The 18357-nt window shown below is 40.2% G+C and overlaps 2 protein-coding genes across 2 annotated transcripts in view; one reads left to right on the top strand and one right to left on the bottom strand.

Annotated features, from left to right (window-relative positions):
- Positions 1-18357, top strand: part of LOC138615940 (ras and Rab interactor 2-like) — a 459963-nt gene that overhangs the window by 264976 nt on the left and 176630 nt on the right. The window lies entirely within an intron of this gene.
- The window catches only part of LOC138615914 (uncharacterized), a 28103-nt gene continuing 10705 nt past the window's right edge, over positions 960-18357 (bottom strand). The window contains exon 2 of the mRNA XM_069689793.1: positions 960-1514. Coding sequence (XP_069545894.1) covers positions 973-1514 — 542 coding nt within the window. The 3' untranslated portion in view covers positions 960-972. The remainder of the gene's footprint in view (positions 1515-18357) is intronic.

Below are 18357 nucleotides of genomic sequence, written 5' to 3'. Positions count from 1 at the left end.
CGCTGCTTTAACACACGGCATTGAAGAGAATAAACATGAAACTACTTCCTTAAACTTGGACACAGCATCATCTGACAAACATCTACTGTAGTGGGATTTATTCCCACATGCTGTGTAGTCCATTATTGTAACTTCAAATGTTAATTAAAAAAAAGTGGTCCGACAAAACAGGGTTTTGAGGAAATACAATTCCATTTTGTTTCCATGCCATAGGACAGAACCAGATGGAGGGTGTGGTTACCACAGTGAGTGGGTTTATTTACATTCAGAGAAAAGCCTATAGAATCTAATAATGAGCTGAAAGTAGAACTGAGGCTGTCATTGTCCACATCAACATGAATGTTAAAGTCTCCTACTATCATCACTTTATCTGAACTCAGCACTAAATCAGATGAAAAGTCAGAGAATTCAGTTAGAAACTAACCAGGTGGGCAATAAACAACAACAAATAGAATCATTTTTTTGTGCTTTCCAATTTGGGTGTGAGAGACTAAGAGTCAGACTTTCAAATGAAATGAATTACGACTAAATTTAAGTCTCGGATTAATTGATAAACTTGAGTGGAAGATTGCTGCCACTCCTCCTCCTCGGCCAGAATCTCGGGAATATGATAATGAATATGACTGGGAGGAGTTGCTTCATTAATACTAACATATTCTTCCTGCTTCAGCCAAGTCTCTGTGAGACAGAGTAAATCAATCTGATGATGGTCAGTTATCAAGTCATTTACGAACAGAGATTTAGACGAGAGAGATCTGATATTTAATAGTCCGCATTTAATTGTCATATTTTCTTGATGCATTAGATCGTTAGGATACATTTTTATTAAATTTATATTGATACATCTTTTGTTGAATTTTTAAAATATAACCTCTATAGGATGTTGAGTGTTTTGGGTGAGTGACAGCTCTAAAGAAGCTGCAGAGGAGCGTGTAAGACTACAACTCTGCGTCCTGGCCTCAACCCTGGATGTCAGGTTTTAGGGCTGTTAAGAGACATGGCCATATTTCTAGAAAGAAGAGCTGCACCATCCAAAGTAGGATGGATGCCGTCTCTCCGGATCAGACCAGGTTTTCCCCAGAAAGTATTCCAATTGTCAATGAAGCCCACATTGTTAGCGGGACACCACCTCGACAACCAGCGGTGAAGTGAAGACATACGGTTAAACATATCATCACTGGTCTGATTAGGATGGGGTCTAGAGAAAACTATGGAGACCGACATTGTTTTTGAAAAGTTGCACACCAATTCCACATTAACTTTAGTGACCTCCGATTGGCGTAACCGGGTGTCATTACTGCCGACGTTAATAACAATCTTATTGTATTTACGATTAGTCTTAGCCAGCAGTTTCAGGTTTGATTCAATGCCGCCCACTCTGGCCCCGGGAATGCATCTGACTATGGCCGCTGGTTTCGCTAACTTCACGTTACGCAAAGTAGAATCTCCAATAACCAGAGTTGTTTTTTCAGCAGGTGTTTCGACAAGTGGGGAAAATCGTGAACCATGGGCTTCTGCTTCAGACTATGCTTCCTTCGTACTGCGCACCACCTACTGAGGCTTGATTAGCTCCCACAGCTTGTTTAGCATGGTGCACAACAGCGATTCTAATTCGATTACTACAGTACTTCTACTTTGGGTACTTATGTGAGCTTTAAATCAAGCAATGAAATATTTTAAGGTGACCATTAAACGCCACACATCACATGTATTTAAATTTTTAATTTAAAGTCTTATATCAGCATTGGCTGAACAGAATGCAGGAGGAGCTGTTTGTGAGACAGAAGTGTTCGAATCAGGTGGACCGAACATTAAACAGACTTTAATCTGCCAGTTTCCTAGTCCAAACCCCATGTAATGTTCAATTGAGCCCAGGTGTGAATGGAGAAGGTCATTGTATTGAGAATGCACAGAGGACAAGTGGGTGTGTTGATGATGTCTCTATCATGCCTCCTGCATGCTCTACACCCATCGCTTAAACCAAACAGAGTATTTCCAGCAGGTGAGAATGTGTCTGATAAGGACTATCTCCTGCTGTGTGCTACATGAGTAACTTTGGACAATGTCCAGAGAATCAGACATTGTTCATATGAGAAAACGGCTCTAAAGTGCAATATTGACAGCATTATATGCTGGCTCCAATTGACTCAACTTTTTTCTAGAGATATTAAGTTAATAAATGTTTCCAACAAGTTATTATTGTCTCAATTGCTAAAAGTTATTAATACATTGGTAGGATTAGGAGGGTTTTAGGAGGCCAATTGGAATACAATTAACAATTTGCTTGCTCTCCAGCTCTTTATTCTGCTCTTTCCTGAACTGTACTTTTTGTATGTGTTTGTAATAAAGGAGTTACACTAACAAGACCTCACCAGGATGCTAAATTGAATGTCTACATTAGCTGCCCTATCCCAATGGAGGTAAATTAGCTAATGTTATGTGGACTGCTCTGTGTTCCCAGCAAGTTAAGTGTTGCTTCAGCCAGAGGTAGCTGGGTTTGTTTTCAGAAAGTGAACAGCAACACCCCACAGCTCTTCTTTGTAAGGTCCTGTTTCAGAAAAAAAATAAAATAAAAGATGGTGCAGGCCAACTCCGGGGCTTCAAATCGGCTTCATCCATCATTCATCGTTATATGCTGTCAATCATTTTCAAAGAAGACTGTGGATTTTGTGCCCAATGTTTTTTTTACAGTAATTTCAGCCCAAGAGGATGTCTTTACAGTCTGTTTTCAGAGGAGTAATAGTTACAATGACCAGCAACTCCCTCAACATCCATACAACATTTGAGAATTGTTTTAAGGTAGACTTTAAGATGCACTAACCTCTCCTTTCAGTAATAGTATCTCACACAGTTTTAAACATCTTCTGCAGCTTCATGGGGGGTTGAGAGGAAGTGCTCTGGGCTGCTCTGTGACTTCCACACACCCCAAGAAACTGCAAAAACACTATTTGTAGAACAATAAATAGAAAATGTACACTTTGGTCTGCTGCCCCAGATGTACCCTCTAGATATTTTCTACCACTCTTATGACTTTTTATGGCTTCTTTTCCTCTTAACCATTTACATACCATCTAGATTCTTCCCATGCTTTATGTCCTGCCCTATAATATGCTTCAACAAGAAGGACATTATATTAAGGCGGTAAAGGTGCCAATTTAATGCAGTGCACATGACATGTCTTTGAGGAAAATGAGGTTCAGATTAAAGTGATGATTAATATACTGATTATATTATGCTGTGGATATGGGGATGATGATTTTATATAGCTGTTGGGCTGTTAAACAAATGATACATATAAATGGTTTTCAAGATGTTTATGTGGGTGTGAGGAAACTGGGTTTTTGGTTCATATCACCTGACCTGAAACACATCCTGACAAGACTGTGCGGCACTTTCCAGAACTCATTTATCTCCCTGAGCAAAGCAGGTTTCAGTGCTTACCTCAGGTACACACACACACACACACACACACACACACACACACACACACACACACACACACACACACACACACACACACACACACACACACACACACACACACACACACACACACACACAAACGAACACATGCATTAACAGGACAATGTATGTTTAACTTAGCAGCTAGAATAGTCCCCCAGTGAGACATGTTGATGGATGTATGTCAGAAAGCAATGACCTGCCTGGGTCTCCTCTATTTCATACAACCACATTAACTGGGTCATCAATCAGTGTGTGTGTGTGTGTGTGTTGAACATGCACAATCACCATGTGTTCGGCCACACCAGAGTTCCAAGTTGTGAGCATGAATCCATATGTACTGTAGATGCACTCATTAACAGCAGGCTGCACATGCACAAACACACACGCACACACTCAGAGGGGATAAGGAGCTGTACTGCTGACCTGCTGGACCTCATTATTGCAGCCAATCAAGAGACAAAACACCAGACTGATTAGTCAAAGACCTGCACAAATGAACAGCACAAGATTTGGGCAGAGATGGGTGGGGGTGAAAGAGAGATGAGGGAGAGAGATAGCTAGCCCGAGGTGAGAGGGGTTTGTCTCTTGTACAACTTAACCTCACGCTGCCCCCTTTTGAGTTCACATTTGAAGCCTTGTGGATACATTACTCTGTGCAAAAGGGGGAGAACACACGCACAAACACACACACATCAGTTTCACAGTTGTTTTTCTTTTGTTTACATTTATATGTCTTTCCTGCAAAAACACATAATGTTCCCTGTAAAAAGACGATGTGTCTGCAGATGTAGCAGCGCTACAGCTCAGTGGCTGTGATGAATAAAAAAATGAAAGTTCCAAATCTTATCTGTGTGTGTGTGTGTGTGTGTGTGTGTGTGTGTGTGTGTGTGTGTGTGTGTGTGTGTGTGTGTGTGTGTGTGTGTGTGTGTGTGTGTGTGTGTGTGTGTACCTCCAATGCCCTACTGCTATAAAACAAAGGTTATCTGGATTGAATATACAGATGTTTACAGCAGTGATAAAAGAGCCTCCCTGCACACACACACACACACACACACACACACACACACACACACACACACACACACACACACACACACACACACACACACACACACACACACACACACACACAGTTACATTTTTAACATGCACACAGTCAAACACAACCCTGCCTCTGTGACACCCTCACACCAGTGTGAATGGCATTACAAGAGCTGAGTAATCTGGCTGCTGGATATTTCCTCCATTCCTCTGTCAGCCATTCATCTCTCAGCTCCTGGAGGAGGCGAGCCAGGGCCGAGAGAGGTACATAGAGACACTGAGAGAGAGAGAGAGAGAGAGAGAGAGAGAGAGAGAGAGAGAGAGAGAGAGAGAGAGAGAGAGAGAGAGAGAGAGAGAGAGAGAGAGAGAGAGAGAGAGAGAGAGAGAGAGAGAGACAGTCTCTCTTCATTCACCCACTGGCAATCAGCCAAGAACATTCTGTACTGGTTTGTTTGTGGGGCAATAGAGAATACTTTTCTATTTCTCATGAAGCTGACCTTCCTGTCTGTAGGATTCCCTGTCTGAGTGCTTTCACAGTTCTGTGTGCTTGGTTCTTTGGCTATGCTAAGTTTTAAAGGCTTAAAGGAAACATGTAAAGTGATGATTATAGACAGTAAATATATCTGCTGCATAGGTAGATACAAAAAAAGCATTGATTTAGAAGTAGCCAAAATAGCAACATAGGCCTAAATCTAGTGCATCTGTTTGCCAGACTGATGCCAGATTTGGGATGAAGGATCCACCAGAGTCAAAGGCCAAGGGCTTTCACACAGCCTAAAGTCCCAATTTCGCCAAATCTGTCAGTAAATATTGGCCACATGGTAGCTTACATTCAGCCCTGCAGCGCCAGCCTCCAAGTTGGAGGTACGGTATCTACCTTGGAAACAGCAACAGCTATGCAAAAAATCAGATCATATCACAAACTCAAAATGTCGCTGCCATCTTAAACAAATCCTCCTATTTAAAGTAAACTGTAGAGTGAAAACAATAACAAAATCGGATTTTCTTAAAGAACAATATATCAAACAGAACAGAACAGAGCAGTGTGTGAGATTTAGTGGTAAGGTTAAAGATTGCAATCAGGTGAACACCCCTTGCCTCATCCTCCTTTTCCAAGAGAATCTAGGACTGTGTTGTTGAGAGTGAGAAACTTTTGTTTTAAGCTTGCCAGTTGTTGTAAACCCAACTGCCTTCAAGACACAGTTCTGGTCATAGGTACCAAATGTTTTCCCTCAGACACATTACAACGTCACAGTAAAACTTGGTGTTGACAGTCTGACCCTGATGGACAAATTCACAGTGCACAACCCTGTGAATGTCAAACAAATCCCACCTGCTTGCAGTCCTAATGTCATGCACCTTCTCCAGTTTTGGACAGTGACGTTCTATCCCTCGAATGACACTCAAAACACCTCACCCAGTTTATTGCTTTATTGCCATAGACTTTCTGAAGCATTTCAAGGGTCTGCGTTGCAGATTTCCTGAGTTTGCCATCAAATTTGATGTGCACGGTCTGTGGACTTTTTGACTGCTCTTTGTATTTAAATGGCCAAGGTGGCCACAGTGAGAGGGTACGTGATCTGTAGGTGGTGATCTGTAGGTGATAGAAAACAACGCTTCCAGTCAACCAAGTTCCTATTCACTGGTTGAAGAAGGTGTGCTCAGTTTCAAAACTAGAAGTACATTAGCTTCAAACCCATGAAATGGCATGTTGGATCCCTAAGTAGAAGTAAATGAGAACTCCATCCAGAAATAAGCTAGACTGCTAAAACGTTTGCCACCTGCTCAGTGGAGTGTATTTCTGCTTACTTCCATTAGGGGACACCAACTTGGGACAGTGTCACGTGCAGCTTTAAACTTTCCACTGAATTGCATGACATGTTAATGTATATGTTTAAAGTATATTTATCTGTCTGTCTGTCTGTTGTTCCACCTTCATGGACCTCAGTGCTGCGCATGTCAAACAGTCTAAATACAACCGGCTGTGGCTTGACCTGCTGGGAGCCCCCATCACACAGCTCTACCTCCATAAATACACACATAAGCACAAGTATACAGTATCATATGAAATTACATATTTCAGTGTTCAAACTTGTCTTTCTAAAGTAAACTCCATCTAGCTCTACTATTTCTTCTTCTACTTTTTTTTTGTGCACAAAAGTTTGTCCTTTTGTGTGTGTGTAAATTTTCATATGAGCATGTCCTTTGTGTGTATATTAATGCTAGTACATGGTGCACAAATGTCTGCTCTGTCCAACAATCAATAAAAGTCTCTTTGTTAGAAATATATGAGCAACAGTAGACCTCTCCATTGGCCTTGCTGTGCCATAAACACCACTTATTAAACTGTATAAATTGGCATTATCCAACACAGATGTCACAGTAAAAAGTGTATTTTGAGGGCTGGCGTATATCAGCAACAGCTTCTATAAGTTATTATTGAGGGTGTGTGGAAAGAGCATGATGACAGAGGAATATTTGCTGCACAGCACAGAGCTATAAACAGAGTATTAGCTCAATGCGAACTGAAGAGTATTAACGTGCATTTCATCGCCACGAACAATTAGAGAAAGGAGTGGAGTTCATTTGTTTGCTGTGAGGAGAGTCAGCAAGTGCTGACTGACAGCTCGTAAGTGTCCGAGCTGAAGCAACGATGCAGACGAGGATCGTGGAGAAGCAATTTATGAATGCCAAGAGAAAACAAATACACTCTTGACACTTTGTCAGTCACTATTAGCGTGTTGGTGTAATGTAGCATATGTAAGTGACAATAATAGCCCCATTTCCACGAAAGGAACTCTACAACCCCCAACCTAAACTTAGAAGAACCTTGTAAGGCTTTGATACAAGGCTCAAATATTTCACTTTTATGTGCTGTTAGGAACGCAGTGAAATAAGTGGTAGTTGGATCGACAAAAATAGACGGAGTGCTGCTGATATCGTTACTGATATTTGGTCATATTTAGGCTGGCTGTCCAACATTACACTGTAGCTCCTACTAAAGTTTGCCCCAACGTACCACTTTAATTTGACCCTGAATATCTTTGCTCGTCCAAGAAACACTCTCCATTCTTCCTCTTTTTTAGGTTTAAGCCTTTCTAGCTGTTTTTTACAGGCTAATACTTGGTGGGTGCAATAATAATATTGTAGATTTGTTATCAGTTGACGATACCTCAGTGTTTGAAAGCCCTAAAAGTACCTGGAACATCAAGTGTCACGAGCAGCAGTGCTGAGATTTAGTTCCAGGAACTTGTCCCTACATTAGGTGGCGAACAATAGAGTTCAAACAACACTGACAAGAAGTTGATATCGCTATATGCGATAGCCAGCTGCTGCCTTTTCATACATCCAACAGACATGAAGCAACACTTGCATTCATTGCAAGTTGTGCAATATTCCTTTTAGCTCTACTTTGGTCTCAAACTACTGAGAAACATATCTATAGTTTCTCAATGTGCTATTAAGTTCACATGCTGGCTGCTAACTTTGGCTGTCTGGCGAAAGGTGCTAGGGAGATAGCACACAGTTAATAGCAACTTCTTGACAACTTTTAACAGCTGCCCCCACCTACCAGAAACAATAGAGACAACAGTTGTGAGACCAGGACCAGAACAGTAAAAAATAAATAAATAAATAAAAAAACAACGAGCTGAAAGAAGCTATAATTCTGTAACGCTGGGTACAGCTACAGTTCCTGTAGACTTGGTGGATGATTCTATTGGTTTCTCAATATGAGTGCCTCCTTTCAGGTTAAACACACACAAATGATCCCTGGTTGATATAAAAACATTGAGTAGAACTGATTTAAGCTGCTGCATGATAGAAGGACTACAAGTGTCAGCAGGGCCAAATGTGCATCAAACACCAGTGGAAAACACAGTTATTTTCTCCACGAGTTGGCTCTGCCTCTTCAAACCTGTCTCCAGCAGCCTCGGGCCATCTACAGTTTCATAGGTAGACAGCTCATCAAAATGAGTGACAGCTGCTAGGGTGGGAATTTGACCAGCTGACGGGGGAGGAGAGCACGACAAACAATACACTTTCTGCCTCCAGGCAAAGATTTGCGTATGACGGCTTCAAGTTGTGTCTTGTAACCTTAGCACCTGAGTTTCAGAGAGTGAGCAATACAGGAAACTTCCAACAGGTTTTTACTTTGAAATTCACAGCAGCTAATGAATATATAAAACCTCATGGCAGACAAATAAAGTTCTTCTGTCTGCTAGAAAACACAGCAGGTAAAAGAGTATCATACGTCTTGGGTTTATCTCGTATTGAACCTTTGATTTTCCACAGCAGAAATTCACACACTTACTTTTAAATCCAAGTCAAACAATCACACACACTCAAACACACACTATAGGTTCAGTGTGTAAAGGGTCCACCTTTCCTTCTTTGAATGCAGCCTGAGTGTTCAGCAGCTATAATACTCTGATGTTGACTTCATGTTGACTTAGCCATTAAAGGCTGTAGCAGGTCTGAAATCCAAACCTGCACAACTGTTTGGCTTGGACCTAGCGCACCTTATAAGTGTACACTTGAGCTGCGTTAAACACTTGTACCTCTGATAGTCCTCACACATGTCACCGATGCATCTCTTAAAATAAGTATGTGTATGTGTGTGTTTGTGCATGTGCATGTGTGTCGAGATGGGTGATTAATTGCCCTTGCTCAAATGAAACAATAAACAAAGGAAGAGCGGGATTGTTCCTGTCAACCTGACTGTCATGTCAGGCTCTAACATCTTGATTTCAGCATTCCTCCAGTCTCCACACTCATATGTTTGTTCTTCTTGATTCTGCTTTTAGAAAACTAAAGACCTTTGAAGGACAGTCCCAAAATCAGTTTTCCTTTTTAAAGCTTCTTAACTTTCTATCCAAATCACACAATCTTGTTCTATAAGATATATTCACTCAGATATTTTATCTAACGATACACCTAAACATGCAGACAGCTTCTAGACTGATCGCTTCACCCTCTTACATCTCAGACAGGTTGCATGAACCCACTTTTTTTCGTTTTTTGGTTTTTCTTTTTTCTTTTTCTTTGCTTTGACGTTATAAAGACATTTTGGCAGATTGTTGGAACAACTTTTAAAGTTATTCCAGATGGACCGTCGATGGTTCCCCCTTAAACAAAGTCCTTGTTTTACAGAATCAAAGTGGAGTCAGGACTAATTAGAGTTGGGGGTGACATTGGGGGAGTAAAATAAAGGAAAGGAAAGGAAAGGAAAGGAAAGGAAAGGAAAGGAAAGGAAAGGAAAGAAAGGAAAGGAAAGGAAAGGAAAGGAAAGGAAAGGAAAGGAAAGGAAAGGAAAGGAAAGGAAAGGAAAGAGGAAAGCTTATGTGTCTTAGTTTCAGGTGTCTTGTTTACATGAGGAGAACCACTTGCCAACTGTTACCTCTCTATTTCTATTCACATAAATACTTCCCATACCCCAGTTAGGCATGTGTTGTCCCTAAAACCTGTTTGTGTTTGTTTGTGTTGACAGACCAGTCCCACTCTGGTAAATGGTGATATCTGACACTAGTTGGACACTGAGAGCGGTGGGATACAGGGCCTGAGACAAAAAGGGTTTCCTGAGATTATTATCATTGATCTGATTGGTCAACTTAGCTCTCCTCCAATGCAAACAGAAACAGACAAACATATCTTCCTATGGGCACTATTTTAAAAGAAAAGGACAAAGTGCAACACAACCATAACATCTTTTTCTGTTGCTGATAGAGCACCTGGTGCTCCTGGAAAGCACCTGTCAGTTCAGACAGATATGAAACTCCTCAAAGGGTTCATTCCAAATGCACACACACACACACACACACACACACACACACACACACACACACACACACACACACACACACACACACACACACACACACACACACACACACACACACACACACGTACAGATCGACCAAGGAGTGGCGGTTTTGAAGCCTCTATATAACCATTATATATTTGGGTCCATTGGGACACTGAACTTAACGGTTCTTTGAGTATAACTGTCCCTCTGGTTGGCCGTGGTCATAATGCCTCTGTGGCTGGCTTAATTAATTTCAGGGCAAAAACAAATCCCCTTCCTCAGCTCCTTTGAGATTCTGTTCACGTGATTGGCCAGAAATATGTGCATGTTGTTGCACTTTTGATAGCATCACATACCTATTGGTTGGCTCCATCAACATCAAGTTATATTTGCAATTAAAAAAAAGTACCTGAATCAATGATTTGACTTTCAAGATTTCCCACCTGCAATTTGATCACCTGATCAGTTTAAGTCCAATATTCACTCCACTTTTCTTTTAGACTCAATGAACTCATGTGAAGAATATTTGGCAGCTAAATACTGTATAGCTGCTAAATGCTCTGCTATGTTCACTTGCAAACAAGTTAACTTTGTCTGTCTGTTGTTTCATGCTAAGAAAAAAGTAATAAGACTGTGTCCGGACTGGACTGTTGGACTAACAGTAAATAGACAAATGAACCAGTCATGGGACGATTGTCGATTCATCACAAGTGAAACATTTTATGTTGCACAAAGTCAAATGATTAATTATTAATATAAAAATATAGACTGGTGCAGCTTTGAGTTTATGATTTCAACCCATGTTTTTTTACATGCTTCACTTGGGCCATGTCAGAGACCATTTCCATTGCTTTGAGTTTAACAGTAGATTATTTACATGAATCTCAATGTAAAAAGTATGTTTAGGTTGAGAGGAAATTGTCAAGGCATGCAGGCTTTGCGTATGAGGCCGTAAATACACAAATATGTTAACATGCACATTCAGTGACAATTATCTGGTTTGAAACTGCCTTAATATCTTTTTAGTCCTTACTGCTTTTAAATAACCCCACCAACCTTTTCACATTGTGCTGTATTTATTTCAGTGCATTTTCTTGTTTTTTTACAGAAGACATTTCTGTGGCAGGCTAACCTTATGGTAACCTCAACCAACCCTAACTACAGCACAATCTGACAGTAATATCACAATAGTTTATTTTTCTGCTGATCCATAAAATAATAAAACATTATTTCAGCAGCCTCTATTATCATTCCACATGCAGGGATATTTAGTTCCAGTGGAAACAACCCTGCTGCCATACTGCTCTCCATTGTCCAGTTATCTAAGAAATAATATTTTCTCTCTGAATTAGCATTATGGAATATGGACCAATTCTGAGGGCTTTAACATAACAAGGCCGCAAATCATCGGCAGGCAGACATGTCGACACACAAACAGGCAGGCAAGAACTCACAGGCCAAGACACACAGGCACACAATACTGTAAGCACACAATGCATCAGCTGGGTAGTAATTGTGTAGAGCAGTGTAAACAGGAAACAAGTTGCAGGACCTCAAGGTTCATCGTCAGACCTCCCACAGCTTTGGTACACAGCAGAACAATACAAGCAACACCCTAAAAATATACACACACTTACAGAATCTGCATAAACCTGCTGTGTGTGTGTGTGAGTTGTGTGTGAGAGCACATCAGTACAGGCCTCCACGCATGATTGTGTGAATCTGATGTAGGCTATGTGTATCTGTGGGGTGTTCATATGTGTGTCTGCAGTTGGCTGTGTCGGTGAGGAGGCAGCGATAAAAAACAAACTCTGGGATAATGGGGCAATTTCCTGGTACAAAAGCAGGATAAAACCCCAGACAAGTTTAGACACACAGGCAGAGAGAGGGAAAGAAAAATGTATGATGTTTTTCTTTTACATCTTCTCTCTACTTTCACAGGAAATTATGCGAGCTTCATTGATTAGAAAAGGGTTGCTTTCATTTACAGTTTCAGGAGAAGCTGCATCTTACTTTGTCTTTGTTTGTTAGAGCACATATCAACTTTATAAAAATAAATGACTACATAAATAAACTGAGAATAACTGCCAGCACACAGAAAAAATTCAGCTGAGACGTTGAGCTAACTGATAACATAAGCATGCTAACATGATTAAGATAATAAGGTTCATGTTTAGCAGGTACAATTTATCTGTTTCAGATGGCGTATTATATACTGACAGTCACTATTTTGAGGACATAAGTGCATTCACACTGACAAGTATGGAAACATGCAGTATACCACAAATACCCAGATGACACAATATCCATTCTTCAAATTAAATTGTGACAACAAATCCTGTGTTATTTTCTGGCTGCATCCACTAACCAGTGTTTTTGATGCAAACAGACTTGTCAAAGTTTTATGGGGTGTTGTGTCGTAACTTTTGTGCAAAAGAACATGAATCACTCTCTTGCTCTCACTCACTCACGTAGGAGATTATCTGCTGTGGAGTAACGTAGCTGTGATTGGCCTGGTGCATGTATTTTTATTGGGCTCCTCTCCTCCCGTGTCCCAGCATGCCCTCTATCATTTGTAACTTTTAAAAATAAATCAAGAAGTTAAATAGACATTGGTGATGGGTGGAAATTAGATTTATTTTTGATAAAACATGCAGTTTTAGAACATTTTAATAAAGAAAAAGTCAGATACCCTTTATAGAAGAGGCTGTGGCTAAAATGTACCTGGTACAATGGTGAAATATCCACCTGTGACACTTTAAACAGCAAACAAACAAAATGATTAAAGCGAATGTGAAGCTCAGTTGGAATGAAAGATTGGGATAGTAAATAGCAATAGAATAATGAATCTACCCCGCCAGAGGATTACTCATGTCAAACACTGAAATGAGATCTTGATGTATTCAAAACAGTCCAAAAATTTAGTTTCCACTAAACGGTCACCATCTTGGCAACATAGCAGAAAAGGACCACCATCCTCAAGTTTTTTCAGGTTTGAGGAAGCTGCAGTTTTTGCGTAACACAGCACTATACCACACACCATATAGCACAGTGCCACTATACTGCTGTCCTATTGAAGCTATGGTCTGCTTATTGTGTACGTTAAACAGAAGGCACAAAAACATGTTAATTTCTGTGTAAAATAATGAAGGCCAGCAGATATGTTGGCAGGTGATGTATTCAAATGCTACGGTTATTTCTGGTATGTGAAAAACAGCGGTGTGCAGTTTGAGACAACAATAGTCTGTCGAAATTCAAGTACTACACAAACATGTGTACACATACACTATTTGTATGTGAGTGTACTAAAAGAAGTCTGTCATTTGATAAACTCCCATTACTTACATGTTCCCCATCAACTTTTAGTGTTATAGCATGCGGCATGTGACAATTCGCACAGCTTTGGTTTACTTGAATGTAATTAGCTTTTCAAGTAGTTAAAATAAAGGATTGGACAAAGGATATTTTTGAAATGTTGGTGGCTTTAGATGAAAAGTTACTTCAATTCATCCTGAAACAAACAGGTACAGTCATAGGTGGAACTCAGTGTTAACACCTCTATAAAGACAAGCAGTATAAAGGCCTGTTTTTCAATGTAGCATGTGTGTGTTATTGCACAGCAGGTAAGTTGTGTTAAAATGAAAGCAGTCGGTTTGCTGTTTGTTTTCTTTGAATGACATGTGGCCCAGTTAAAACCTGAACCTGTCTGCACATGCACACACAGCTCATACTGATGTAACTGTATGGCAAAGAACAATCTTATCATTCTGCCATCTGAAGGAACTCATTCCACATGCACACACACAAACTGGGAGGATGAAAGCAGCACATTTTAGACATTGCTTTGGCTGTACTTAACCTGCCATAAATTAACGGAGCAGTTCCTATATTTAATTTGGAGCTAGTCCAAATGTTCTCATGGCCAGCATTTCTGACTAACTTTCTTCATAACTGGTTAAGATTCAGGCTCTGGATCAGCACTGCATGTTCACACACATGCACACACACACATGTATGCACAAGTCATTAATGTGCGACCCCCACTAAAACACCTAAACCCTTACAGATTACTGCGGGGGTAAATCCTCTGATGATTTTCATTTGAAGTGTGGAGAGCTTTTTTCAGTACAGAACATTTAAAATATTTTTAAAGCTTAATTGACCACGAACGTGACTTCAGATTTTTCACTCTATCTGTGCTCCACTGGTTTTTTTCCACACAGAAACAAAGAAGGCCTGTGTGTCTGTAAAGTCTGGGGATTATGATTAACTCTTTGATTACTGAAGCTGTATTAGAGAAAGAGGGGAGGGGAGAGTGGAGAGGAAGGGAATGGGAGAAACAATCAAAGAGATATGGAGGAGGTGTTGGTGGGAAGTAGTAGAGAGGGTGACTAACTAACATTTCAGCAGCTAGGGATGTGTGTGTGTGTGTGTGTGTGTGTGTGTGTGTGTGTGTGTGTGTGTGTGTGTGTGTGTCTGTGGCACGATGCCAAGGTTTCACACCTTAGAAACCTGACACCCATTTCTATTGTTATCTTTGTTTCGCATCACCTTTCTAGAATACACTGTGTGTGTGTGTGTGTGTGTGTGTGTGTGTGTGTGTGTGTGTGTGTGTGTGTGTGTGTGTGTGTGTGTGTGTGTGTGTGTGTGTGTGTGTGTGTGTGTGTGTGTGTGTGTGTGTGTGTGTGGCTTGACATGCTGGTGCAAGATTAACCCTACTGTAACTCTGAAACCTGATTCATACTAATGCAGGGTATGCACAACTGCACATTGCACATACACGCTGGTTGTAAACTAATACAGACGACATGCAGAGTACAAATCGCATGGAAATACCCCACACCCTGGCTAATTTTAGCTACAGCATGTGCAGGATTTTACATTGATCAGTCAGAAAACTGAAATGTAGAAACAAAGTTTAGCTGCATACACCTCTGCCTACATATCAGTTTGAGTGGAGCTCATCAGGTGAGGACAAGATTTTCACTGAAGAAGCAGCGAGCTGATGTTCTGGATTCAAACATGAGTCCAACAAAACATATACTGAACTGAGAACAATCATCGATCCTTAATGTCAGTCCTTGGTATGTTTATGTTTGATAAAGTAATTTCATCTCATTGGTAAATATTCCTTCCCCTACAGTTTCATATTATGCCTCTTTTAGCTCAATTGTTTTGGTTTTCCAGACACAAACTTCACCATTTTGAATAACTGCTTTCATTAACCTTGTTTCCAGATGCAGCAGGCAGCTGTTCTCATTGAAAAAGTTCTGTTAAAACCACTCAAATATACCAATTATGATAAGAGCCAAAGATAGCAACTAGTGTGGAGTATTTAACAGCTAAACTACCAGGGTTGTTTGTTTTTTTTACAAAGGCCAGAAAAACTTACAAATTCATACTAATGTGGTTCTGTACCTGAAGTGAGAGGAAGCAACTATTTGCTAACATAGATGTATAGATTAATCCTAAAAAAAGTAAACTGGTGGTATTAGTTAAATTTATATTTCAAAAGTATTTATTATTAATATTTAAATTCAAGCACAATGAAGATGAACTGAATTTTATTTTCATAGGGACTATTTCTTTGCTAGAAATTGGTTCCACAAAAATTATTTATTTTGTGTCCAGATTAACCAGGATGCTGGGAAGACACAACACTTTTGTATATTTTTTTTTTATATTCATATGTTTTGGAATGAAGGCAGAAGCTGATTACCAGCATTATCTACATGGATTCCACTAAATGTAATTAATATGTAATTCGGGTGAATCTGCACTTTAACTCGCTTCATGTGCTAACGACTGAGCAAAGAAACAGGACATCAACCTCTCAGGCTGCAGAAGGCGCCGACTTCTCCCAATCCCGAGGCTGATTTATGATTTATGAGTTCATATCGCTGGTGTAGCTCAGAGGTATTAGAGTACTCAGAACAGGAGTGATGTATGCTGTGAGATGGATCCCACTCTCATAAATGTACAGATTTGTCTGATTCTTTTCTTGGCTCTGCCTTTGAACTGTGGCTCGTATAATAAACTCTGAATTCCAACTCAATTTCCTGTCCCGCTGGAAGACGCTCTGTGATTGGGAGATGAGATCACATTAAACACACACAAAAAGGAACATAAAAACCCACAATACACACAGTTTATCTCATACATATGTGAATGGATGCATACCCAACCACACACACTTGTTGTACAGACTGATTACATGCGCTGCGCGGCTCAAGGGAATCCAGATAAAGTGGGAGGGAGGAGGAGAGTATGAATACAACTCAGAGCCGATAACTGGACCATCGGAAATACATGCAGAGACTGTTGTACTGAATCATTTTATAGACTGATCTGTTTTACAGTTTATTAAACAGATTTTCAGTTGAAGAGTTGAAGATTCACAGTTATCTTAGAAGGGCATGTATTTAATCTCTCTCTGCATGTTTCACCCTGAGCTGCTCCTAAAATGTTACTAGCTCTGACCAAGTAAGATGGCTATCAAGACTTTTACAGAAATAATCGTAACATGATAAACTTATAGTGCAGGACTTTTACCTATATGTGAAGGTCATTCCAGCCTCCGCCAAATGAGTGCACTCAATGCTGATTAATCCCATCACTCCAGACAAATCTCTGTATTTCACAGTATATGGTGTTTTAAAATCTGGTAAGACATTCCCACACTGGCCCAATGATTGCATACTGAGCATGCTTTATGAGCAGAGCATGTGCACCTGACATTTCCACCTCAGCCTATTTTCTTTGGGTTTAATTGTGCGGCTCTTTTGCAGGTATAGTTTATCACATGACTACTCCTGGGAGAGTGTTTCCCCAAAGTCATGACAACCCATTCAACAGTTTTCAAAAGAACGCACAAAGACAAACAAAAAACTTTTCAAAATAATGTGTATCTAATTAAACTGTCTAAAATGCTCATAAAGTACATTTACTCAAAGTTTTATGTATCACACATTACTAGTCGTATCTGTTAATTTATATTGAAAACAGGTGAAAATATTTGTTTTGCAAGAAAAGGCTTGCTTGGATGAAGTGAGGGTTTTAAATGGTCACTTGAAAGTGACCCTTAAAGGGCCCATGATGAATAACAAGATATTTTTTTTCCCAAATGATTGTAAAAACAGGTACATTTTGCTGACAATACTTTTACTTTCACATTTTCCTGACATGACTTTTGTTAATAAGTATTTTACACCATATTACTTTCAGTTTTATGTTTAGTAAATCAAAGCTGCCACTGGAAATTCAGTTTTTCCTCCAAAGAAAAGGTCGACGGGAACAACAAAAACAAAACTGAACACTGAATGGATGAATACACTGATTCACTACTGAATGAACAGTCATACAGCTCTGTCTCACCAACGACCTCCCACTAAACCTCAACGTGTTGAATCAGACAATGTTAGCGGCAACTAGGACAGAAACACAAAGTTGAGCTTTATTGTCCAAAAATAATCTATAGAAACAACAAGCAACAACAAGGGCCCAACGATAGAGTCCACAGTTCAACATTTCACTTCATCATTCAGTCTTGTCTCCCCTCTCCCCAACCCTCTCTCTCTGTCTCTGTCTCTGTCTCTCCCTCTTTGTCTGCCTCCCTCTGTAGCCCCAGGACTTTGATAAACACAGTTGATCCTGGGCCTATGCACCGAGTACGGAGTGTTTGAAGGGCAGCCTTTCTACTCAGGACCTTGTTTATTCTGCCCACTCCCCGTCAACTGTGTTTAATGTCACCAAAGCTTTTCTCTTGCCTGAATACACACACACACATGCACACAAACACAAACACACACGGTCTTTACATAAGTTGTAAAAAAAGGTGAAAGAGTGGAAGAAGGGAAAGAAACAGATACATGTGTGTGTGTAAGTTTGTGTGTGTGTGTGTGTGTGTGTGTGTGTGTGGGGGGGGGGGGGGTTACTGAGCAAAAGCAGGCATACCAGCATCTTGGCACACACAAGTTTGGCATTTTGTTGAGAGAAAAGCAGGCTGCAGATACATGTGTGTGCACATCATTAGGCCTGTTTGAACAGTG

This window comes from Brachyistius frenatus, unplaced genomic scaffold (assembly GCF_029030835.1).
Source record: "Brachyistius frenatus isolate BFR_SWC_R1_liver_20210118 unplaced genomic scaffold, ASM2903083v1 Contig_8, whole genome shotgun sequence".
NCBI lineage: Eukaryota > Metazoa > Chordata > Actinopteri > Embiotocidae > Brachyistius > Brachyistius frenatus.
Note: the sequence above shows the minus strand (reverse complement) of the source record. Positions and strands in the feature narration are given on the sequence as shown.